The 25,904-nt window shown below is 37.2% G+C and overlaps 1 protein-coding gene across 2 annotated transcripts in view; it reads right to left on the reverse strand.

Annotated features, from left to right (window-relative positions):
* The window catches only part of otud5a (OTU deubiquitinase 5a), a 32,466-nt gene extending 6,562 nt beyond the window's left edge, over positions 1-25,904 (reverse strand). Inside the window, exons 1-5 of one of the 2 annotated variants that reach the window (XM_067414334.1) lie at positions 25,054-25,904; positions 23,343-23,436; positions 1,089-1,153; positions 839-995; positions 344-492 (exon numbers count right to left, since the gene is read on the reverse strand). In XM_067414334.1, the coding sequence (XP_067270435.1) occupies positions 344-492; positions 839-995; positions 1,089-1,153; positions 23,343-23,436; positions 25,054-25,629 (1,041 nt within the window). In that variant the 5' untranslated portion in view covers positions 25,630-25,904. The remainder of the gene's footprint in view (positions 1-343; positions 493-838; positions 996-1,088; positions 1,154-23,342; positions 23,437-25,053) is intronic. The other variant, XM_067414335.1, reaches the window with a different exon arrangement.

Here is a 25,904-nt window from a genome sequence, read left to right on the forward strand (position 1 = left end):
TGATAGGCAGGTTTAGGGGTAAAGGCAGTGTAGGGGGATAGAATATATGGTTTGTACAGTATAAAAACCATGGTCTACGGCGAGTCCCCAGAAAGGTAGCGCACCAGACGTGTGTGTGTGTGTATTTTTATGTCTTGATACTTTAAAGTCAACATTAACCTCCTGACATCATACTGTTAGGTAACAGCCTCTTTTCACAATCTAAACAATTCCTAATGGATGAAATCAAGCCCCACTGAACATTATTTCTCATTAAATATCCTGCTTAAACATATCAGATTATGAAAGTCAACAGGTTGCAAATGGTATTTCATGTTGACAAGTGGCGGCTGCAGGTACCCACCCCTGGTTTAAAGGCAGGAAGTCCAAGCCCAACTCCAATTGTAGCTTTATTGGGATTCACGACTGAGTTGTAGTGAATGTTCCGATGGTAACTAACTCTGATTGGCTCGTCATTATTTTGATGGATGCCATGGAACGTGTTGATTGGTTCTAAAAGGGGCCATCAAAATAACATTTAGAAACATACAGAAAATCATAACCATAGAGTGCATCACTCTACGAGCAAAATGTATTACTACAGTGTCTTGTTAACCGTTATAATTCCTTATAATACCAATCATTTTCATATTCATCATTGCTATTCACTAGGTTATTTATATGGTAAAAAAAACATTTTAAGTACAATCAACTTGGATGTTTAAGTAATTTCAAATTAAATTAAACTGTCTTTAAAAAATTGTTGTCATAACTTGTTGAGAATTTTTTTTATAGTGTAGTTAAATGTGCATAATTACATTTTATGGACACCATAATGCAAATTAGACCCTGTGCTGACCTGTGCCGTACTGATAAACTTCCACTGGCCGATTGTACATCTCCGCCATAGCCTGCATCTCAATATGGTTCCCATGACAGTTGTTCTTCCTCTTTCTGTTGATGTATGTAGTGAAGTCCTCTGTCACATAGTTTGAAAAGTAATCTGCATTTTTCATCTGCAAGTAAAATCATACAGAAAGCATGAATTTAATTATAACATGCTCAGGTTTTGTACACTCCGATGATCCCAGAGAAAGAACATCACATACCAAGTAATCCATGCAATGTTTGCGGACGACTTCGTGCATATCCTGGTCTCCGTAAACCTGATCAGCTGTATAAAGATGAAGATGCCAGGGTTATGTGCAAATTAACAACATGGTCTCTGCATGCACAAATTTTACATTTAAGAGCATTTCATGTTTTATTGTATTTTCTTACATTTATTGTAGCGTCTCTGCAAAATAAAAAGTTATAACTGAATTACGTTATGTATCATTTTAGCACACATTTATTGCATACCAGACAGTGTTTTCAATGCATTTCACTTTTGTCTTTAATTTTAGATAATAAAAATAAAAATGACACTAAAAAACAAACAGCAGGAGGACAGGGTGATTTGTAATACTGGTCATGTTAGTTATTATATTGGTTTAAAACGTGTAAATAGTTTTTCTTTTAACACCTTACAAAACTATAGGGTGCACATATCTACTGACTAATCTCGAGGGGTCTTATTCTCTGTAATGCATGCATGCAAAGACTACATGGCTCATTCTGCAAGCGCCACTTTTGGCGGGCTTTATCATACTCATATATGTGGCAGTGAGTGACTCAAAGCCAGACTAGGGCCCCAAATAAGGTGCAGATGTAAACAAACGGGCTTACGAGCTCCGCTCAGAGGCCGACACCTTTTCCTTCCAAAAGCGACGATATGTAAATGAACCTCAGCCTCAAAGCTCATTCCGGCTAGTCACATGACCACTAGCCACAAAGATTCTGAGAATCTCTTAGTCAATTTCCTCTTTCGCAGTATCGGCCTACTTCTGTTGTGACACTTCTGAACAGACTAAGGAAGTTGCACTCGCTTCGCTAAAAAAAAACAAGCTTTAAATGACATTTCAGACAAATATACCAATACAGGTGCTTTATTTTAAGTCACTTGCACTTTTTTAGTTCTAAGAAGAGGCCCCGTAAACCATATACATTATCTGATACAAATGGAGTAGAGGAAGTCTTTGATGCAGAAATGAATATCCCACAGCAAAAGCTCTCGTAAAGTTTTAAAAGACAGTTCATTACTGCAATTGGCACAACCAGCAATGAGTGAACGCTCTGTGCTTCTTAGGATATTAATTTGATCTGAAAGAACCGGTCGTTCTGTTCCCAACATGAACAATAACTGCATTTTCTGGCAGGTTCTTGTTGCTTTATGAGCTAGCTATAGATGTCACTAGGGAAACTTTATGAATTTTATGAAATTTATGAATACTTAGAGCTGGGTGAACATTGCAGGTGCAACACTACAATTTAGTCCTTAAGCCACCTTTTGTCAAGTAAAAATCTGCATTTAGCTCAATGAATGCGTCTACATTTCTAAATAGGTGCAGTGAGCCCTTAAGACACAAGTTCATTTGTTAAAACCAGGACCAGGACATTTGAAGCTGTCTGTAAGATCTCATCTCACACACAGGAGAACAGCAGCTGGAGATTGGGTCTGTTTTTGGCTCCCCATTTGGTCCGTTGTTGGTATTTCCATATGTCTTACCCTTTCCATTCATCACAGCACAGTGCAGTAGTTAACCAGACCCATCATCAGTGGGTGTTACGGGGGAGAATCAGGGATTTCCCTCCACTCCTTTGCATTAGTCTGACTCATGTGTGATGATAAACACCTGCCTTCACTTTTTTCCTGATTTCACCCCAAATTTGAATAACAAACAGCTTTACTATAGTGGTGCTGCCACGTGGGGCCTGGAACTTTTGCATGTGCAAACAGCGAGCAGTACTAAAGAAAAAGAGTTCCTTAAGCATGTTGACCTAAATTGCATTTTCAACATTTATACTTCCGGTTAATAGTTTTCAAAACTCCCGACTTTTAAAGTGGATAGTTTATGCAAAAAACAAACTTTTTGTCATCATTTACACCCTAATTTTCTTCCTGTATGGCCTGTATGACCCTCTTTCTGTGGAACATATAGAAATGTATGTGTCCAAACAACATTGAACCACAATGACTTATATTTTGTGGACAAGAAACTAAAACACTTTTCAAAATATCTTTCTTCATGTTTGGAACGATATGATGGTGAGAAAATGATGACAAACTTTATTATGCAATTGATCCTGCATCATGCTATGGATAATAATAAAAGTCATGTGGTAAGTTAAGAGGTGTGGTATTAGTTTTATTACAGGCCCAACTTACTTTTCTTAGGCTCTTTTGACCTGTTCCTATTATTGTTCACCTAGCAATGCTTTAAATTAAACAACCCAAAACATATAAACATCAATGGGTTTTTATACTCCTTAAGAAAATGTATAGTTTCCGATTCTCAGTATTTATTAAGGTGTTCTGAGTGGTTTCTAGTGCGTTACTAAGTTCTTGCGTCGTGCCCAATTAAAAATGGCCACCTTTACACCATCATTCAAAAGATTTTTTAAATGTTTTTTGCAAGATGCTATTATTCTCCCCAAGGCTGCACTGATTTGATTGAAAAACAGTAAAACAGTAATATTGGCAAATACTTTTAAAAATGTAAAATAACTATTTAAATATGTTGCAAAGCAAAATTTTAAGCATCATTACTCCAGTCTTCGGTGTCACATGATCCTTCAGAAATCATTCTAATATGCTGTGTTTTGTGCTCAAGAAACATTTCTCATTATTATCAACCATGTGGATATTGCTGCTCAATATTTAATACTTGTGTAATACTTTTTTAGGACTCTTCGATGGATAGAAAGTTAAAAAACAACAGCATTTATTAGAAATAGAAATCTTGTGAAAGATTATAAATGTCTTTACTGTTGGTAAAATGGTGAAAAACGCAATTGTCATAATGTTTGCCCCAAGACAGCAATGAGGAGTACATTTTCAATCATCTTTGCAGAAATGCAATATGAAGACTGGAAAAAGAAACAGTTCTCTTTAACACTTTGAAAGTATATAGCAAGCACAACAATGCTGGTATAACCATAGATATCTATGGGTACAATATGCATCACATTACAATGCGAAAACTGCATCTTCAAATGGATCCACTTGGGAGAGTGTTTTCAAAAAGCGTTGACAAAAATGCCATCTTGATGTGGACAGAAGGCCAAAACAGAGAAAAAAAGATGATTTTTCAACCGAAAATGTACTAATGTGGACAAGGCCTAAGTCTTCCTGATTTTTTGATCACCACATCACATGTGATAAGGCTACAGGATATTTCCCACCCATTTTATGAAAGCTTCACCTCAAATAATTGGTCACATGCTTGATAAACAATGGAATCAGCTCCCAGACAGTCTAAAGTTGTCTGTAGATCAGAATGACTTCTCTCGAAAATTAAATAATATACTTGATAACCAGTTGTGTCAGCATCAGCACATTTAAATTTTATAAGTGTAAAATGTTTTTGACTATGTAGTATATATTTTAGGTTGTGATGGTTTTTTGATTAGTGTTTTTCTATTATTGTATGTATTTGTTAGTGCTACTGAAAGTCATTGTAATGTAATGTTTTAATATTGTGTGCACCTGCCCAGGGACTGCAGATGGAAACTAGCATTAGCTAATTCTGGTACAAAACATCTTTTCGTAAGATTAATGTATTTTGTACATTGTCCCTGATAAATAAACTAAATTAATAAATAAGATTTATTGGAATCTAGTTTTAAAATTAAAAAATTCTATGGAGATAAAAATAATAAATGCTGTTCATCTGATCATGCAAGGAAACCGCACACAGGAGGCAGACATTACTGTTTACATTCACATAACCATGTCTCAACTGCAAAAAAAACACGACTAGCCCGCCGCAATGATCACCCTGACTGCAATAGGACGTTTCCCAACACTAAAAACTGGTGGTTGACCTTTCTGCCGCCAGTGGACACACTGATGAGAAAAGGGCGACAGTGAATAAAAAAGGGGAACAGAGAAATTCACTGAGTAGGTCTACCGCGAAAGACCGATGCCGCAGATAGAGTTCACAAGAAAAGAGAAGAGCAGAGGTCCACCAAGCAAAAACAAAACCACAAGCTCTCTTCCACTAATGCAGGCCGCAGATAGCGCCTCGTTTCTAAGAAAGGGGCAGGCCCAGCTTACACTCAGAGAAGAGGAGAGAGAGCTCAGACCTGCCCTCGAGGTCTGGCTGGCATCGATAAGGGTTATCCTCAGAAAGCAGGGCCACCGTGACATCACACTGAGCTGAGTTTGTCAAAGATTCCCAGGAACTTTACACACCCTACGTTAGTTTAGGAGCTTCATTCACGTATTTCAGCACCAGGAAATGTGTCATATGTAAACACCATGAATGCTACAAAGTGAAAAGCAACTTGACTCTGTTTGTGTGGCAGGTCAGATTGTCTTCCACTGAAGCTCCAGATGATCTTTTGAGCATCTCAAATCAAGCTGGAGAACATGATCATCAGGTTTTGTTCATGTCTGTTCAAGTGCTGCTATCATAAAAGCAAACTCTAAAGCAAATTATACATATTTTGAATTCAAATTTACTTTATTTTTTATTTTATTTTTTACTTATATACTTTATATACACAATGCATTATAGAAGTATTTGAATGCATTAATTATGCCCTGTAATGTACTTTATAAATGCATTGTATGATATCATGAGTAGTTGTAACCAGTTATAATACATTATAATACTTATCTATTCATTGTTTCACCTTTAAAAAGTATAATGCATTTAAACACATGACAAACAACTAATTTCAGATGTAACAAGGAACCTTCAAGTATTATAATGCATTTTTTACGATTATTTATTTAAAGACATGCTTGTATAATGTACGTTACGAATACCTTTATAATGCATTATGCATAATGGTTAAATAAAGTGTTGCAAAATTGCTTAAACCTACTGTACATTGTGCACATGCCGCCCATGACTGAAGCAATAAACTATGAGAGACTATGTATTGCTGTAATTTTACCACCAAAGGAACACTCTACCGTTTTTAGAAATAGGGCTTTTTCAACTTCTTTCCTACATTTCGATATGTGGGCAAATGCATTTTTGTCTCAGTACATGCATTGTTTTAGTTTGGCAGGGATGCCGCTAGCTTAGCTTAGCATAATGAATGGAATCCTATGTTGCCAGCTAGCATGTCCTGAGTAAAAAAAACACCCACCTAATTACTTCTTGTGGCCTGCGTATTCACAACGAGTACAAATAGTGATGCAGATTAAGTCTTAAAGGTCCCATTCTTCACAATTCCATCTTTCAAACTTTAGTTAGTGTGTAATGTTGCTGTTAGAGCATAAATAATACCTGTAAAATTATAAAGCTCAAAGTTCAATGCCAAGCGAGATATTTTATTTAACAGAAGTTCCCTTTCAAAGCCTACAGCGAACGGCCGGTTTGGACTACAGCAGGAAGTGCAGGGATGTAATGACGTCACTAGAACCGTTTGTTGACCAACCCTCTGCCCACAAGAACACGCAAAATAGGGTGTGTGGTCTTGTTGCTCTCCCATGTGAAGAAGAGCGTGCATTCAGTGCTTGCATCTCCCCGTTATGGTAAGAGGCGGGAGCTTTCCGGGCAAAGTGCGCTAAGCTGCTGTCCAATCACAACACGGGAAGCGCTGACCCAATCAGAACTCGTTACGTGTTTCTGAAGGAGGGACTTCATAAAACAAGGAAATCATCAGGCCGTTTTTAGGATAGAGAAAACAGCGCTGTACAGATAAGTCAATTGTGTGAAAAATACTGTTTTTTTACACGCGAAACATGAACTCATGTTATATTGCACACTTTAAACATAATCAAAGCTTCGAAAACATGCGAAGAATGGGACCTTTAAGATTAAGCAAAAAAAATGCCATAGCTTGATGACGGCAAGTTTGAGCTCAGAATCTTGGGACATGTGGTCTTCCCCTCACAGCCGGTGGAAAAGAATCAGGATAGGACTCATGGCAGAAATCATGTTCATGGATGTGATTATTAACGTTACTATTGCATGAAGCATAGCATGACTGAGTGTTGTGGAGCTGAGCAAGGCCGCATGAGTGATTGTTATACAAACACACGGCTCGCGAGCAGCGGGACTTTTACTATAGAGGGACACAGTCGCCGGCGCCAATTTCACTTTTCCAGTCATGAGTATGAGGTAGCGCAGCTCTGTTAATCATATCAGATACATTTAAGTGTGTTTAACATGATGTTATGTAGGGCTGCATGATAAATCCCGATAAAATCGCACGCGATTTGACATAGGCTGCGATCATTTCATGCGCAGCTTCTAAGAGCAGCATGGCGGCTGGGATCAGTTGTAAACGCTGCTCTGCAAGCCAGAGGGCGCTCTCGCTTAGGGAACTCCAAGTATATCCCGCAGAAGTACAATAGCTCACGTCATTCACGGAAATCTCTATAGCTATGAACATCATACTATCGGTGAGCTGAATAAACATATTAAAGTGCTTTGATTAAACATAACTTAATGTTTCTCATGTTTGGAAATATTTTTAACATCTGTTGCTTTTTCAAATGTTATTGCACCTTAAACTTGCAGTGCTTTTAGATGGAACAGCATTTACTATTGATCACAGAGTCGCCCTACACTGACAAACTGCGCATAAAAGATAATCGGAACATTTACGATTTGATAATCACGATAAGCCAAATCGCGATAAGCATGTTTTCATGTAAAATGCAATATATCGTGCAGCCCTAATGTTATGACATTATTCTGTGCGTTCGCTCAGCGGCTGCTGTGACTCTTGTTCACACTGCTAAGAGTAAAGCGTTTCTCCTAAATAAAACTTTGGAAACCGAGGGTAACGCAGATATGACGTAATTGACAGGCGATTCCCGGGTAATTTTCTCACAACTTACAAATAGTTGTGATATTGTAAGAACTCAACTGAACAAAATATATAACACTGGTCTAGTGGTTTTTGGATATTTTACTGAAAAAAAAAAAAAATCCTACAATAGTGAACCTTTAACTCTTCTGTCATTCTAAACTGGTATGACTCTTTCGTGGCCACGCTTTTCATAAAACTGAATTCCAACTGAGGCTGACAAGCTCCGAAATAACAAAAAAGGCAACTCAAATATATATAATCACACAGGTGCAGATTTTCAATTAATATATTTTTAGCCATTTTTAAAGATGTTTTTGAAAGAAGACTCTTATGCTCATCAAGCTTGCATTTATTTAATCAAAAATACATTAAAAAAAACTAATATTGTGAAATATTATTGCAATTTAAAATAATGGTTTTATATATACTTTAAAATATAATTTATTCCTGTGATCAAAGCTGAATTTTGAGCATCAATACTCCATTCTTCAATGTCACATAATCCTTCATAAATCATTCTAAAATGATGAGATATTATCAATGTTGGAAACAGTTGTGGTGCTTAATGGTTTTTTGTATAACCTTTGATACTTTATTTAGGATTATTTGATGAATAAAAAGAACAGCATTTATTTAATCAGAATCTTTTGTAACAATATACACTACCGGTCAAAGGGTCCGTATTTGCTTTTTTCTTTTCTTTTTTGTGAAAAAATTTATATTTTTATTCAGCAAGGAAGCATTACATTGATAAAATGTGATAGTAAAGATTTATATTGTTAGTAAAGTTTCTATGTCAATCATGTGACACTGAAGACTAGAGCAATGGCTGTTGAAAATTCAACTTTGCATTACAGAAATAAATTATATTTTAAAGTATATTAAAATAGAAAACTGTTATTTTAAATTGTAATATTATTTACTCTTTCAAAAACAGCAATGTTTCCACACTTTATTTTTTTTTTTAATTAATTAAAAAATAATTCATATGCTCTATATTCACTTACTGAAGTCACATGATAGCTTTGTGTAAAAAATGGACTGATAATTTCACTTCAATCATTCACTGAAAATCAGCACCTTTGTGATGTCTGATTCATGAATGTTCTTTTGAGTCAGATCTTTTTAAAATAAATAAGTTATGTTCCTGTTTCTCGAGCAAAGCTAACATATGACTTTAGAAGAGATTTTGGGGTATAACTATTCCTGTATCTATGGGCTACAAATGCGTAATGATGCAAACAGATATTACATAATATATATTTTTACTATAATTACTTCTTTAAACCTTGATGCCCTGTCTCCAAATATGACCGTGTGGAACATGAGTTGCATAGTCCATCCAGAAAGAGCTGAGGTCACCACTATGACCTGCACTCCTGTGCTCCTTGACATCAACGGTCAAAAGAACATCTGACAGGCCACGTTCACTTTAACAACTGATCAGTAAACACGCTCTTCAAACAAATGAATCGATGCGGTACTCTAAAAACAGGCACCAGTCACAGCAGGCACAAAGGTAACTCTCCAATCAACAGCCTTATTGACTACCGTGTGTTCGGTTCACTTCTCTCTAGCGCCTCAATGGACTATGAATTTAAGATCATGATCTTATCGATCAATACATATTGATTTTTGAGTACATTGGAGGGGGTGGGGGCTCAGATCACAAATGTCTTTTCAAAGTACACCCTGTGTTGAGGAAGTTCAGTTAGATATTGAAGAATGGCTTATGTACGGACTGAACTGCCTTTCGTTAGTGCCAGAAAAGTCAGTCGCTGCTCATGAGAGTGTTGAGTAAGACCGAACTTACTATTGCCCCAGAAACACACCGACGGTCAAAATACAATCATTCACGCTCACGAGACTGTATCGCAACCAGGCATGCTGTCTATTGGCATAACGTGTGCAGGTCACAGAGGACCACTGACACTCCAGCCTAAACTCCAGACTTGAATTATGCGTCTAAACGATTTCGTCAACAGCTTGGTTTTGTAAGAGACGATGCCAATGTTTTCTATATCTTGGCAAGAGAAGATGCAGCTCTTAGGGTCTTGGTGGTGTCTAGGTGAAAGTTGGGGAGACTTGCGGAGCATCTGCGTTCCAGATGTGCAAAAGTTCACGAGACAGCTATGACCGAGAAAACTAAGCTAAAGGTAGCAGACGATCTTATCACATACATCGTCTGTGAGTCAAGTGATCGAAACCATTTTACAATTGAGTTTTAAAATGGTTTTCGGTTAAACAGCGTTTGCGATTGAATTATGCTCCTTGACATCTTCTCTAAAGCTCACTGCAATCATGCCAGACAACTCAAACTCACTGGTTTACACTGGATCAAACTAGTCAACATCCTCAAGTTCTTCACCATTTCCCATCTGGTAGAAACCAAGCACTATTAACAGACAAGGAACCCACGAGTGGTGCTAGTGTTGAAACCTGTACTTTCCTGTCCTAGAAGGGGTTGATCAATGTGATGACACGGAATCTACCAGCAACCCTTGATTCCAACACGGCTTCAAACTTTGCTCCACATTTGCCACAAAGCTACAGTACATAACGTCCAGGAGTGAAATACAATGCTTGACCAATAAAGGTGAAAGCTGACCTATGCTTTTTACATTTCAGAGTAATAATCTGAATCTGAATCAATAATCCAGTGTGCTGACCTGTATGTGACTGATTTGAAGATTTATGTAAGCTTATGTAAGCATTCAATACTTTACGTTTTATAAGAAAATGTCAATTATGTTCAATCAATAGTCGAGTTCAAAGTAGAGTTCAAAACTCTGTCATCATTTACTCCATGTCATGTCGTTCCAATCCTGTATGAATATGGGTGAATCCCAATTGATAGCATTTTGTAGTATATACTATAGTGTGAGTAGTGTGTTCACACTTTAAACTACAAAAAGAAAAAGTGTACTTCAAACACCCAAATGATGCACTTAAAGGGTTAGTTCACCCAAAATGAAAATTCTGTCAATAATTACTTGCCCTAATGTCGTTTGACACCCGTAAGACCGCCGTTCATCTTCAGAACACAGTTTAAGATATTTTATATGTAGTCTGAGAGCTTTCTGTTCCTCCACTGAATGCATATACGGTATACTGTCCGTGTCCAGAAAGGGAATAAAAACATCATCAGAGTAGTCCATATGTGACATCAGTTGGTTAGTTAGAATCTCTTGAAGCATCGAAAATACAATTTGGTCAAAAAAACAAACAAAAAAACTACGACTTTATTCAGCATTGTCTTCTCTTCTGTGTTTGTTTTCAATCCGCAAACAAAGATTTGAAGGTTATGAACATTGATTCATGATTCGGAATACGAATATGCTGATTCATAACATTAAAATCTTTGTTTACATGCATTCAATGGAGGAACAGAAAGCTCTTGGACTACATATAAAATATCTTAAACTGTTCCAAAGATTAACGGAGGTCTTACGGGTGTGGAACGACATTAGGGTAAGTAATTATTGATAGAATTACAATTTTGGGGTGAACTAACCCTTTAATGTCCATTTACACTTGTAGCTCAGTTTGCTTGGTCCTGGTCCGTTTAACGTTCAACATTGAAATTTTAACACTAGACCTAAAGGCATAGGGATATCTTCACAACCTGTTGGTCAGCTTTTAGGACATTTATGTATTATTGTGTGTGTGCGTAGCCTACATATGGTAGTATTTTGACCAGCTAAGAACTTGTGAAGAGCTTATCAAATCTTTAAAGGAGTCAAAACAGCAGCAAGAAACCAACCCCCCATCACACACAAACAAAGATCTGCTGCGAGGAGACGTGGTTCTGACGCCTGTACCGAACTGTGATGGGCAACATTACGACCATGACAAGAAAAAAACAGGTATGATTGAGCATGTCCCATTTTTTAGGTGGTTCACATGTTTTTGGTCATTTGTTCAGAAGCTCAATGAGATGCATCTTTTCAGTGGACTCGACCTGTTTGTTTGGTGCGCAACAGGCAGCGTTCCCACTCATTCAAATAAACTGCACTATAGATCAATCGCACCATGGTTCATTTTTATTTAACCAAACATGCCAAGTGTGAACACGCCCTTAATTAAGTGAAAAAACAAAGTGCAGAATGTTGGACACCTTATAAATTCAGCTAAGGCAGGATTGCATACGTAATGAAGGGGGAGGGACTATTAGAGTTTGATGCTCGGTGACAAAATAACCTAGTTAAATTGATACACTAAATAAATAGTGCATCGCATAAGTGCATAGTCTATAGTATGACATAAGGGGCACAACTTAAGTGTTTCTTATCTATAGAATGAAAGTCATAGGGTTCAATGTCAATGTTATAGAGATTTGGAATGAAATGAGGTTGAGTAAATGCTGACAGAATTTTTTTTTTTGGAGAATTAACTATCCTTTTAAGTACCCAAGGGCAAGGTGGGGAAATGGCACGAATTAATCTGGAGGAGAGGAATTTCAGCCCCACCTTCGCTTTGAGAGCAGGCCGGCATTTCCCACTCTGTCAAATCATGTTATGGCATTTGTGGCATCTGCTCTACAATCACAACAAGATGACGAACAGCAAAACGAGAGGAATGTAGCCGAGCTGTCTGTCAGGAGTTCACAGCAGGGCACCAGCTGCTTTGTTTACTACCGAAGCAGGTATCTGAAAGTGATCCCGCAGTGCGTGCGGGGACAATAAACAGGGCTTACACTGGAATGCACTTTGCATATACCGGTGATTTTCATATAAAGCCTCATCCATGTGAGTTATTCATCCTCAAGCTTCATCCACGGGTGAGGCCGTTCTTCTTAGCCCTCAGTTTACCCTGGCGTCTTCTCAGATAAATCAGAGAAAATAACGCTTGTTCCTGAAATATCAGCTTGCATGAGAGGAAAGTGAAAACAACAACCGACTTGACAAAAGGAAGTACTTATATTTAAACTAAATTCTGAGGAAATGGAGTGAACAAAAGAAGCCTAGATGACCAATATAAAACTGTTGTATTAAAGGGTTCTGTTGCAACACCCTTTACAATAGTTTTTGGAAAGTGTTAAAAAACAAAAAACAAAACAGGCTTTGCATTACAGTGACTTTACCAAGGGTAAACTTTTAAAAAGAATCACATTCACGACAAAATAAATTACACAGATGTGCAATAAACAACTACAATTATTAGTGGAGTTTGCCAAGGCAAGCATCACTATTACTATTTCCCGTACTTAAGATTAGTGATTTAAACAAACAAACTTAAACTGAACGAGCAACCTGAGCCATGTTGAGAAAGATCACCAACCACCTAAAACAGCAGTGTTGTTTTAGAATTATTTATACATACTATTATAGTATTTATTCATATTTTGAATTAGCTTTTATTTTTATATTATCAGTTTGAATTTATCTTAGTAATTTAGTCATTTTTTAAAATAGTTTCATTTCATTACATTTCTTTTCCACTTTAATTTGTTTTAGTTTTCAACTTATTTCAGGTAGCTGCCAAGGAACTATTCCACTGGTTTAGTTTACAGTTTTTAAATTGAAGCGTTTCCTCTAATGCTTATATACAGTGGGGCAAAAAAGTATTTAGACAGCCACCAATTGTGCATGTTCTCCCACTTAAAAAGATGAGAGATGCCTGTAGTTTTTTTTATCACAGGTACACTTCAACTATGAGAGATAGAATGAGAAAAAAAACTAGAAAATCACATTGTCTGATTTTTAAAGAATTGATTTGCAAATTATGGTGGAAAATAAGTATTTAGTCAATAACAAAAGTTCATCTCAATATTTTGTTATATACCCTTTGTTGGCAATGACAGAGGTCAAATGTTTTCTGTAAGTCGCCACAAGGTTTTTACACACTGTAGCAGGAAGTTTGGCCCATTCCTCCATGCAGATCTCCTCTAGAGCAGTGATGTTTTGGGGCTGTTGCTAGGCAACACGGATTTTCAACTCCCTCCAAAGATTTTCTATGGGGTTGAGATCTGGAGACTGGCTAGGCCACTCCAGGACCTTGAAATGCTTCTTACGAAGCCAATCCTCCGTTGCCTGGGCAGTGTGTTTGGGATCATTGTCATGCTGAAAGACCCAGCCACGTTTCACCTTCAATGCCGTTGCTGATGGAAGGAGGTTTTTACTCAAAATCTCATGATACATGCCCCCATGCATTCTTTCCTTTAAACGGATCAGTCGTCCTGGTCCCTTTGCAGAAAAACAGCCCAAAAGCATGATGTTTCCACCCCCAAGCTTCACAGTAGGTATGGTGCTACTCAAGATTATTTCTCCTCCAAACATGAACATCTTGCATCAATCCCATGATCGAGGGAGATTATCAGTGGTCTTGTCTTGAAAATGTCTTCCATTTTATAATAATTGTCCCACAGTTTTGTTTCTGTTGTCCTTTGACAGCTCTTTGGTCTGGGCCATAGTGGAGTTTGGAGTCTGACTGTCTGAGGTTGTGGACAGATGTCTTTTATATTTAAATGAGTGGAGAACAGAGAAGCCTCTTAAAGAAGTTACAGGTCTGTGAGAGCCTGAAATCTCTCTTTTTTTAGGTGACCAAATACTATTTTTCACCATAAATTGCGAATATATATATTTTTTTAAATCAGGCAATGTGATTTTCTGGATTTTTTCAAGTGGGAGAACTTGCACAATTGGTGGCTGACTAAATACTTTTTTGCCTCTGTATTTTATATTATTTCAACTTCAGTTCAATTACAAATTTCAATTTTTTAGTTAAAAATAAAAGCGCTGCTTAGCAAACCAGAGAGTATCATCCCAACATCCCCAGCATTGAAACATGATTTTCCACAGCATAAACAATTATTGCCAGGGGAGGTAAAAGAGTTGATTAGCATAACTGTAGGTAGATAAGTAAACTCAACATATAAGTACAACATTCAAATGATCTGAGGCTACAGGTGCGCACTTATCAGCTATTTTACAATGCCTTTGAATATCATACAGTCAGTTTTTAGAGCCGAAACCAAACTTTAGAGCTTTTTGATCATTTATTCAAATATAAAACGTCTTACAAACTTAAAGGATTAGTTCACTCAAAATGAAAAATGTCCCATGATTTACACCTTACTCAAGTCATCCAAGGTGTATGACTATCTTCTTACAGATGAACACAATCAGTTATATTTAAAAATCTAATGGTAGTGAATGGTGGTCCTGATTTTGATGTCCAAAAAAGTGCATCCATCCATCATAAAAGTAATCCATATGGCTCTAGAGGGTTAATAAATGCCTGGCTTCTGAAGCAAATTGAGTAACCCCTGACACGATGTAGGAGTAGCGTTTAAGACGCCTCTTGCTGAAGATGCCTCTCGCTGTTTAAACAAATAGTGCTGCGCAACAAACGCAAGCTCATCGTCTCGTATATCGAAGTCTTTCTCTTTTAAAATTTGTGCTTTAAACTTCTAATTTGTGACGGTGTTTCGTTTCACTCTATCCGCTGCTCTTCTGCGTTTGTCAGGTATGGGGTTACTCTTTCACTGCAATGTCTACAGCCGTCTGTCGGAAGCTATTTGTATGGATATTTTTCTTACACTAATGCATTACTTTGCTTCAGAAGGCCTTTATTAACCCTCCCGGAGACTTTTTTGGTCTTCAAAATCTTGTCCTCCATTCACTGCCATTATCCATTATAAAGCATTTTTTAATACAACTTCGATTGTATTCACCTAAAAGAAGAAATTCATATACACCAAGGATGGCTTGAGAGTGAGTAAATCATGAGGTAATTTTCATTTTTGGGTGAACTATCTCTTTAATGTCATGGCCAGACTGTTTTAGTCCAGGTGGAGAGATCAGCCCACAGTCAGGCCCTTTTATCCCACTGTATCAAGATTCGCTCGGAAAAAGGGAGTCTTTGATAAAATGCACAGCTGGCACTGTTGCATTTCAGAAGAAATGTGCAAATCCAAGCCAAAAGCAAACAAGTGCACTGTTAATCGAACAAACATTCCTCCAGTGTAGGATTACAATCCATCATGTAACCTTAATCTCCAATGGAGACTGAAAAAAATAAAGCATTTAAATTGGCTCCCATTACATTACAAGAATCTGCACCTTTTAGCAGACCCATGGACAAGCATTCACATCAGATGGCCGAGCTAATAACGGCCACAGTTTGTAGATACATTTGTTAAACGGTTTTGAAGAGCCTAATTATTGTTGTTTTAGCTGGCTGGGTCAGGTCACCCCACTCTAAATGTAAACAGCCAGTGTGTGTGTGCTGGTAATGGTGTCAACTGCTTCCCTGTTCATCAGAGTCCAGGTCAAGCTCTGGAAAGAGGGGCGGTGCTCTGGATAACCAGCAGAGCAGCACTGCAAATGAGAGAATGCTGGGAGCTAGGGCAGGGATCTAACACATGACACCGTTTCCCACGCATCATAAAGGAGAAGTGCGTTCCCAACACAAAACCCTGCACAACAAGTACTACAGCACAGAATGCCTGCAATGTTTTCGTCAGGATGTGGTGATTCAGACTTAATCACAACAAAACTGTTTTCATAATTAGGATGAGGCCCTATGAAACCACAACTGAAGCTGGGCGTTACAACAGTTGTTGAACGTTATAGATTGGTGGATTCACATCATTTCAACCAATCAAATGGCAAATATGTGAAACCAAAAAAACCATTTGAAAGTTTTTCTTTGTAATACCAAAACTGAAACCACAGTGGTGGATTTCTCACTTTCAAACAGAAGACACAGGTGTGTGTGTGACCATGTGTCATTATTAGCGCTCATTTTCTGTAAAAGTGAAACATACTCCCCCCATGATGCTGTGAAGTGTGACGGGTCTGATCAGAAACCCTGTCAAAAGCAGCAGACAACTCATTATTTCCAGACAAATAGAAATCGTAGACACGTGTGCATTTCTTTTGCTTTTGTTCCTCTACTGGAAGACACTTTGGAAAAAGCATTTGTTAAATGTATATGTAAACCATCTTTTAGCTGGATGGTTAAAAAAAAAAGCAGTACACAAATGTGCAGCATTGCACACACACACACACACACATTCACTCATCCAGCTCATGAAGGTTTTTAAAAGAATGTTCAGAGCATAAAATAGAAGATAGGTGGAATATAATATGAAGATGTGTTTAAATGTCCAACTGATGGTCTACAGCATTACCGCAAATTACCATTTTATAGACCTCTCACGATATAAACCTCTGAGAGATAAAATACCTTGGAAAATCATTTGCAAACCAATTTGCAAAAGTTGCATAAGCATTTGCACACTAGAGCCATGAGCCTCATTTCTATAGAATGTGAACTACAAATGCCAGGTTTGGTTGTGCTAAACATGGGAAACTGAATTTGAAATTCAGGGTCGTATAAGGTGACAACCGTGGAGAAACCGTAATTCTTCAAAAGTTGCCTTTTATTTCTTGGTGAAGCTTTTCTAGACTGAGCGATTTAACACTAAAAACTGCTGACCATTCAAAAGTTTGGGGTCAGTAAGACTTCTTTGTTAAGAAATTAATACTTTAATTCCGGAAGAATGCATGACAATGAAGGATACATGAAACGTATCAGTAGTGACAGTAAAGACATTTACAATCTTTCCAAATAAATGCTGTTCTTTCAAATTTTTATAAGAATCCTGAAGAAATGTACCAGTTTCCACATAAATATGAAGCAGCAACAACTTTCTTAGCAGTAAATCAGCATCTTAGAATGATTTCTGAAGGATCTTGTGACACTTAAAGGGTTAGTTGACCCAAAAATGAAATTGATGTCATTAATGACTCCCCCTAATGTCGTTCCTCACCCGTAAGACCTCCGTTCATCTTCAGAACACAGTTTAAGATATTTTATATTTAGTCCGAGTGCGTATGTAAGTGTATGCACACTATACTGTCCATGTCCAGAAAGGGAATAAAAACATCATCAAAGTAGTCCATATGTGACATCAGTTAGTTAATCAGAATCTCTTGAAGCATCGAAAATACATTTTGGTCCAAAAATAACAAAAACTACGACTTTATTCAGCAGTCTTCTCTCGCCATCGCCATCTCGCGGATCCCCAATGTCCCGTGATTTCAGCAGTTTGACAAGAGATCCAAACTGCTGAAATCATGTGACATTGAGGATCTGAATCATTGATCGATTCACTGATTCATGGCCGTTTGAATCTTTATTTGAGGTTTGAAAACAAATGCAGAAGAGAAGACTGCTGAATAAAGTTGTAGTTTTTTTGTTATTTTCGGACCAAAATGTATTTTCGATGCTTCAAGAGATTCTAATTAACTAACTGATGTCACATATGGACTACTTTGATGATATTTTTATTACCTTTCTGGACATGGACAGTGAAGTGTGCATAGACTGCATATGCTCTGGGATTAAAATATAAAATATCTTAAACTGTGTTCTGAAGATGAACGGAGGTCTTACGGGTAAGGAACGACATTAGGGGGAGTCATTAATGACATCAATTTCATTTTGGGTGAACTAACCCTTTAAGAAACTAGTAATGATACTGAAAATTCAGCTTTGCATCACAAGAATATATTCTATCTATTCAAATAGAAAACAATTTCTTTCAAATTGTAATAATATTGTTTTGATCAAATAAATGCAGCCTTGGTGAGACTTATTTCAAAAACATTTGACATGCTCCAAACAGTTGAATGGTAATCTAAAGTTGTTTAGACATACATGATTATAACAGAGATAATCATGGGAATAAAGCACTGCTCACCTGACCTATCTTTTTATAATGTGAGAACCAAAACAACAACAAAACAATGAGGATGACCGGGAAAATAAGGGCAACATTTGATAGCAGAGATCTAGTTTGCTGCTGCCTTGTTGACAAGACTAATTATGATTTATTTAAAATTTGTGAAAACAACACGTCAGCATACAGTACGTATGCAATTACACATATACAAATCATGTAAAATAGGAAGATACATTTTTTATTTTCAATAAAAGTGTTACACAGAGAGTTAAGTATGCTCTGTGTCAACTTCTGTGCAATAAACATAATTCTGCAAAAAGCAGAACTATTCAAACATGAGGTTCTGATGCTGCTTTGGTTATCCATAAACGAAATGCAACATTATCTTAAAGGAATAGTTCACTCAAAAAAACAAAACAAAAACAAGGCTTAATTTAAAGCTATATTTTGTGAGCAACATACTACGACTAATGTCATAAGTAGATTTCAGAGTCGAAACGGGGTCATTTTAGTATACCACAATAATAATTATAACCCAATACACATCCATATCTATTACTTCACAGCAAGTGCGTCCTGTAAGAAACTATCCTATCCTGGGTTATCATGATCCCACTGGCTGTGAGAGCCTTATTACCACCGGGCCAGTTATATAACATGGATTGTTTGACTCGAGTGATTGTTTGGAGATGGATAGTTTCACACCTGCGGTGCAAGAACTGTGGCACAGTGTCCCTGATGGGAATGCTTCATGTAGGTCAGCACATCACATGCCTGTCTATCAAATCCTGCATAAAACTCACACACAAGGACAGAGAGGCATATTAACGAGAACAGGGGACGGATTTATGAAATAAATGTGTGCATGAAAGAGAGAGAAAGAGACAGAGCAAGAGAAGGAAACAGAGACATGAAAGGGAGAATGAAAGAGGAAACAGGGTAAGATGGTACTCAATGGTGGTTGCAGATACAGCTGCCGAACGCTAAGGGAAAAATCCCTGTAAACAAATATAATATAATGTATGGTGGTGTCCACTAGATTAAACAAATACTGTATCAGTTACATAAAAAGTAAACAACAAGGAAATATTTAATAGCGCTTGAATAAAAATGTAATTGTATGCCACTGAAAACATGGTGTTGGTTGGTTGGTTTCGTCAAGAACGGTGGAATGTATGGTTTCATAAATAAAAAAAAGTTTGACAAATCAAAAGGACAGTCATGTAGAATTATGGGAACGGGTCAAAGGTGAACCCTCACAGTGGCTTGGGTGTAACATCGCAAACTGAATGATTAAAATGGCTTTTAATTCTTTCATCGTAGTCAAGATGCAAGAAACAAAAGTCAGACTCCGGTGTCAAGAAATCAAAATAAACAACACATTTACAAGCTGAAACTCAAGTGTAATTCAACACTGCTTTCACAGTGTGGGAAACTTCTCAGAGCAGGTTATGTTTTGACACAAGAGCATGACCGCAGACTTCACTTATGTAGATGAGTGGCGCCATCCAGAGGGATGTTCTGGTAGCTGACTCATGCACAGTACTGTGATGAAGATAGGCCTATGGTTTCCTGTTAGCATTGCTGTTTTAATTACAAACCCATCAAACATTCTGATTAATGTTATGCTTCTGGCACACTGCTTGTAGTTAACATAAAAATTCATTTTCAATCCATTTTCTAAAATGAAATTCTGAATACGCATCAAGGGAGAATGCAAGTTTACAATGCATTCAAACAGAATAAGACCATATACATGTATTAAAAAGGTTCATTTTATTTTCATGCTGAGCTTAATGCTTTATGTCAAGTAAACTATTATTATTTAACAATAGCTAAAACACATTATGTAATAACAACCATTTCAAGCAGCAGTTTGCTACATTATTGTCCATCTATCACTAAAACTTTTTTAGCAAGTGGCATCCAGGTAGTTTCACGAATAAAAACGTCATTTAAAAATGACTTTTTGAACATTTGAAAAGTCTTTTTAAATGTTTAATTCAATTTTGTGTACAAATGTCTTAAATAAGCACTAGGTAACTTTTGCTCTCGGGGTCCCCCTACAGTTGGGAAACAATATTGTCCTCTACTACTGTCATAAACTCTGTCATCCTACATCAGGGGATGCGTGTATTTGTTGACATAGCCCTGAACTAGTGATGAGCGGGTCGTCTCATAACCCCGCGGACCCTGTGTGCCTATTTAATGGTCGCGGGTGCGGGCGGGTTGTAAAAATATATACAGAATATACTCATAAAAGCGGGACCTGCGGGTTGGAAAAAAAGCAGACCCGCGCATCACTAACAGTTACCCTGAACACGTTCACATGCAGGAGTTCTGCTTGCGTCGCATGTGGAATGTCTTCATCCCAGGTACAGTGGCATATGTTTCAGCATCTCATATGAATATCATTTCATGGATTTTATTTTTTCAAATGCCAAATAATCGCGATGCTCACGTTTACAAACCAGCATCATTATCGTAGCCTAGTCTATTGGTGACCGTTTAACAGGAATCTATGATACTTCAATTCAATGTTTAAGTGGTAGGTAATAACCAGCCAAGTCAGCATCGGTCTGGCACGCCTCCTTCAGCTCACGCCAACGAGCAAACGCTGGCCCAATGTTGATCCTCGTCCTGCCTTTAATCCCATCACTTTCTCGTTTCCTCTCCTTGCTTTCCTCCAACAAAACCTTTGCTTTTTTATTTTTCTGTGCTGCTTCGGATATGACTATAACATCCGACAAACAAACGATAGTTGGGCTGGCACGTCCGAATTTAAGGAAGTGTGTGTGTTGGTGGAAGTGACGTATATGCCGTAAAGCAGTCGAATTTTGTAGTTCTTTTTGTTCTCGGGTTACTACCCGAAACCCAAAGTTTAAAAGTATGATTAAAACGATACAGACCTCGTCAGGCTATGGCAGACGTGTCATTCAACCTATTGTAAGTCAATGTATCATCACAAGAGTCTTGAATATATATTGAAAAGTTACCTAGTGCTGATTTAACTTTTGACAGTCCAACCAAATAATGAACCATGGAATAAAAATGAAAAATCCTATATTTACACAAACAACTATTTAAAAGTAAGGGGTCAGTAAGTTTTTTATTTGTAATGCATTCAATTTATTTAAAGAGACAGTAAATTATAATGTTACAAATGAATGCAGTTCTTTTTAACTTTCTATTTATCAAAGGATCCTTAAAAAATATGCATCATGAATGTTTCCACAAGAATATTACGCAGCACAACTGTTTTCAACATTGATAATAATAAATGTTTCTTTTAGCAGCAAATCAGCATATTAGACTTAATTTCTGAAGACTGGAGTAATGATGCAGAAAATTCAGCTTTGCATTACAGGAATAAATAACATTTAAATAAATATTAATTCTAGACAAGAGTTATTTTATGATATATTTCACAATATTACTGATTTTAAAAGGTATGCAGCCTTGGTGAGCATAAGACTTTAAACGTCTTTCAAAAACAAAATCTTACCAGCCGCAAACTTTTTAAACACTAATGTATTTTTTTATTTTTTTATGAGGTGATATTACTTCGGTTTAATTTGTCACAATGGAAATTTAGTGTTAAGTTAAGCACATTGCATTGTGAGATACACTGCTGTTTAAAAGTTTCATTTATTGTATATAAAATGCAACACCAACCAAAAAAAAAATTATACTGTGAAATATTATTAAAATGAAAATAACTTTTCTATTTGAATATATTTTAAAATGAAATTTATTTCTGTGATCAAAGCTGAATTTTTCAGCATCATTCCTCCAGTCTTCAGTGTCACATGATCCTTCAGAAATAATTGTGATTTGCTGCTCATTAAACATTTATGATTATTATCAGTGTTGAAAAAGGTTGTGTAAAAGTTTTTTTAAATATTTTTTGGGATTATTTGAGGAATAGAAAGTTCAAAAGCTTCTACTACCATTCATTCTACTACCATTTAAAAATTTGGGATCAGTAAGATTATTATTTTTTTTTTTACGGGGGCTTAAAATAAATTAATACATTTATTCATCAAGGATGTATTAAATTGATCAAAAGTGACAGTAATGACATTTATAATGTAACAAAAGATTATATTTAAAATAAATGCTGTTCTTTTGAACTTTGTATTCATTAAAGAATCCCGAAACAAATGTTTTACACAACTTTTTTTAACATTGATAATAATCAGAAATGTTTATTGAGAAGCTATTCATCATATTAGAATGATTTCTTAAGGGTCATGTGAAACTGAAGAAAAAACTTGAGAAAATCAGCTGAAAATTCTGCCTTGCTTTATAGAAATAAATGACATTTTAAAATATATTCAAATAGAAAACAGTTATTTTACATTGTAATAATATTTCACAATATGGCTGTTTTTTTTGTGTACTTTTAATCAAATAAATGCAGCCTTTGTGAGCATAAGAGACTTCTTCAAAAAACATTACAATTGTTTTAAATGGCAGTGTAAAGTCATTTGCTTTGATGCAGCACATTTTACCAAAAATAGCAGGTCATCTTGGATTTCTATGAATCTAGAAAATGTACATACTGTGTACTGTACAGTGTGAATATTGCTGAAATAGTAAGAGTAGTGTGTGAACAGTCTTAGTTCTTATAAATCCTACCATACAACAACTATAAATCTAAGATAGCATTCTGCCAAATTGACAAGGACAATTGCCCAGGCTCTACATTATTGCTAACAGATGAACTAGATAACTAGATACTAAATCTTTTGACTTCAAGTGAACATCAAGTGGTTAATAATGTACCCACCAACAGCTCTGAAGAGGCAGGCACCATCTTCCTTCATTTTTTTGATGACAAATCCTTTCTTTTCCTGGAGTGCTTTTTCAAACCAGTGTTCCTGCTGTAACAGAGGCAAAACTTCAGGACAGACACAGTGGGGGATCATTATTATGTGCTTGATAAACACAGACTTCTTCTGATGCTAAAGTTATAGTTAGTGCTATTTATTTTATGCATTCTCATACTGTCAACTGATCATCACAAAGAAGTTCTAAGATGACCAAATTTGTATGCATATTTATCCAATTTTAGACAAACCTGTTTATATGTAATGGGTTAACGATTGCAATAATCAATAAACACTATAAGCAATGAATTTAGGTATAATGTTTAATATTAGTGAGCCTTGCGTCTGGGTAAAGTGAGGTTCAGATATGGGTCTCAGGTAAATCAGAGCTAAACAACACATCTGGGCTGCGTTTCTCAAAAGCAACATAATCATAGTAGATCGTAGAAATAATCATACCAATGACCTCTAAGATGATTTAAAAAATGCAGCCCAGTTCAGACTGCAGTCCTGAAACCCAGAAGACAATTAGCATTTGAACCATCAGTTCTCTCAAGAATTTCAATTGGGTTTTTGATTTATTAATAAAATAATGTCCGTGGTTAGCAACATTTTAGCAGATTAAAATGTAACGCACACAAGAGCTTCTAAATCATCATTTGAGGTATGATTGTTTATAATCTGTATTAACAAAACAACATTTTCTTTTTAAAGAAATCAATACATTTTCAGCAAGGATGAGGTCCATTATTTAAAAAATATATGACAGTACAGACATTTATAATGTTACAAAATATTTCAAATAAATGCTGTTCTTTTGAACTTACTATAAAGAAGCCTGGGGAGGGGGAAATGCATCGGTGGTGAAATTGCAAGAAACAGTTCAAATGCATAGAAAACACAAAACATGTTTCACACTGTATATCAATTAATTAACTTGAGAGCAGGATTTTATTTAAAGATAATCATTCTAAGGTTAAACCCATTAATAAGTCAACATTTGCATTTACCCATTTTACTTTTATAATAAACACATATTTCTGAAGAAGGGGGCTTGATATTATCCACTAGGAATGTGTAGTACTTTTACTTTACAATATCATGCATTAATTAGTAAAAATAAGGCAGAAATGAAGTAGGCTCAATGTTACATTCATGTTGACTATAAAGATTGAGTCCATCTAAAGAGCGGAGGAGAGGAGCTCAGCACAGCTGTGCCTCAGTCTGGACCTTTATGACTACATTTACTCAGGCAAACTTTATCATTTTAAAAACACTTGTTTCCTGTGCCAAGACAAACCACTGCATTCCTAATACCATGCATTTTGAGTGCAGTCTAATGGAAAACATGAAGAACATATTTTTACTGAGACACAAGATCACTTCAGGCTTATACAACTAAAATCTGCATCAATTAGTTTTTCTGTCTGCCCATCCAATTATCTATCTTTATACTGACTTGTCTGTCTATCTGATTTTCTGTCCATACATAATTCTATCTATCTATCTATCTATCTATCTATCTATCTATCTATCTATCTATCTATCTATCTATCTATCTATCTATCTATCTATCTATCTCTAAAATAAGTCAGACCACGTGTCACACATTTAAATAAAAAGCAGCATGTCAATGGTTCTCAGCATAGGTGACATCATCCATTTAAATACCTGTTCAACAGTCGCTGGATCCTCTGACTGTAGTCTGGAAGCATTCTCATACTCATCCTCACTGTTATACCCGGCTCCTTCTTCCTGCTCGGGACTAGGACCCCCTCCTCCTCCACCACCGCCGCCTCCTCCCCCTGTCGCCCCGGGTCCGGTCCCTCCACCGGCCACCCCACCGGAGCAGGTTGCCTGTCTCCTCCTCTTACTGAGTCCAGGCCCCGAGCAGCACCCTCCCATCCCACCTCCACAGCCCACCCCACCTGACAGCTCAGCCCGACCCCCGGACACACACGCCATTCCTGCCGCATCCCCCGGGCCAACCGGAGACCCGGCGCCCACCGGCGGAGGAGAGGCCTGCTGCGGCCGGGAGCTGGATTCAGTTCGCCTGTCCTCTCTGGACGCCGACGGAGCGGCTTGATAAGACCAAGGTGGCGGGGAAGCGCGAGGCCTCGCACCCGATCGAACCCCGTGGGAGTGCTGGTGCTGATGCGGGTCGGAGCCTGTCCGGCGGTCGGGGTCGTCGGGATGATCAGACACACCGACCGATGAGTTCGGCTTCTTCTTCGGCAGGATCGTCATGACCGTTCAGGGAGGGTGTCCGTTTTAACGAATCCGAACGCGTTTTAACATTTAAACTTGAGCGTCTTTTGGGTCGTAATATACGCTCCTTTCACCCTGGAGCGAATTTAATTCAATGGGAGGTGGTTTTGAGGGTAAAAACGGCGGATAACAGAACAAAAACAAACCGTCTTCCGTCCCTCGGTCCTACTGTTGCCACACAACATCAACACACAGCTGACGCCAGCGTCAACGTCATTTCCGTCTGGCTGCTCGTTCCGCCTCTCCTGTGCTCT

Source organism: Pseudorasbora parva, chromosome 13 (genome assembly GCF_024679245.1).
Source record: "Pseudorasbora parva isolate DD20220531a chromosome 13, ASM2467924v1, whole genome shotgun sequence".
In the NCBI taxonomy this organism is placed as follows: Eukaryota; Metazoa; Chordata; class Actinopteri; order Cypriniformes; family Gobionidae; genus Pseudorasbora; species Pseudorasbora parva.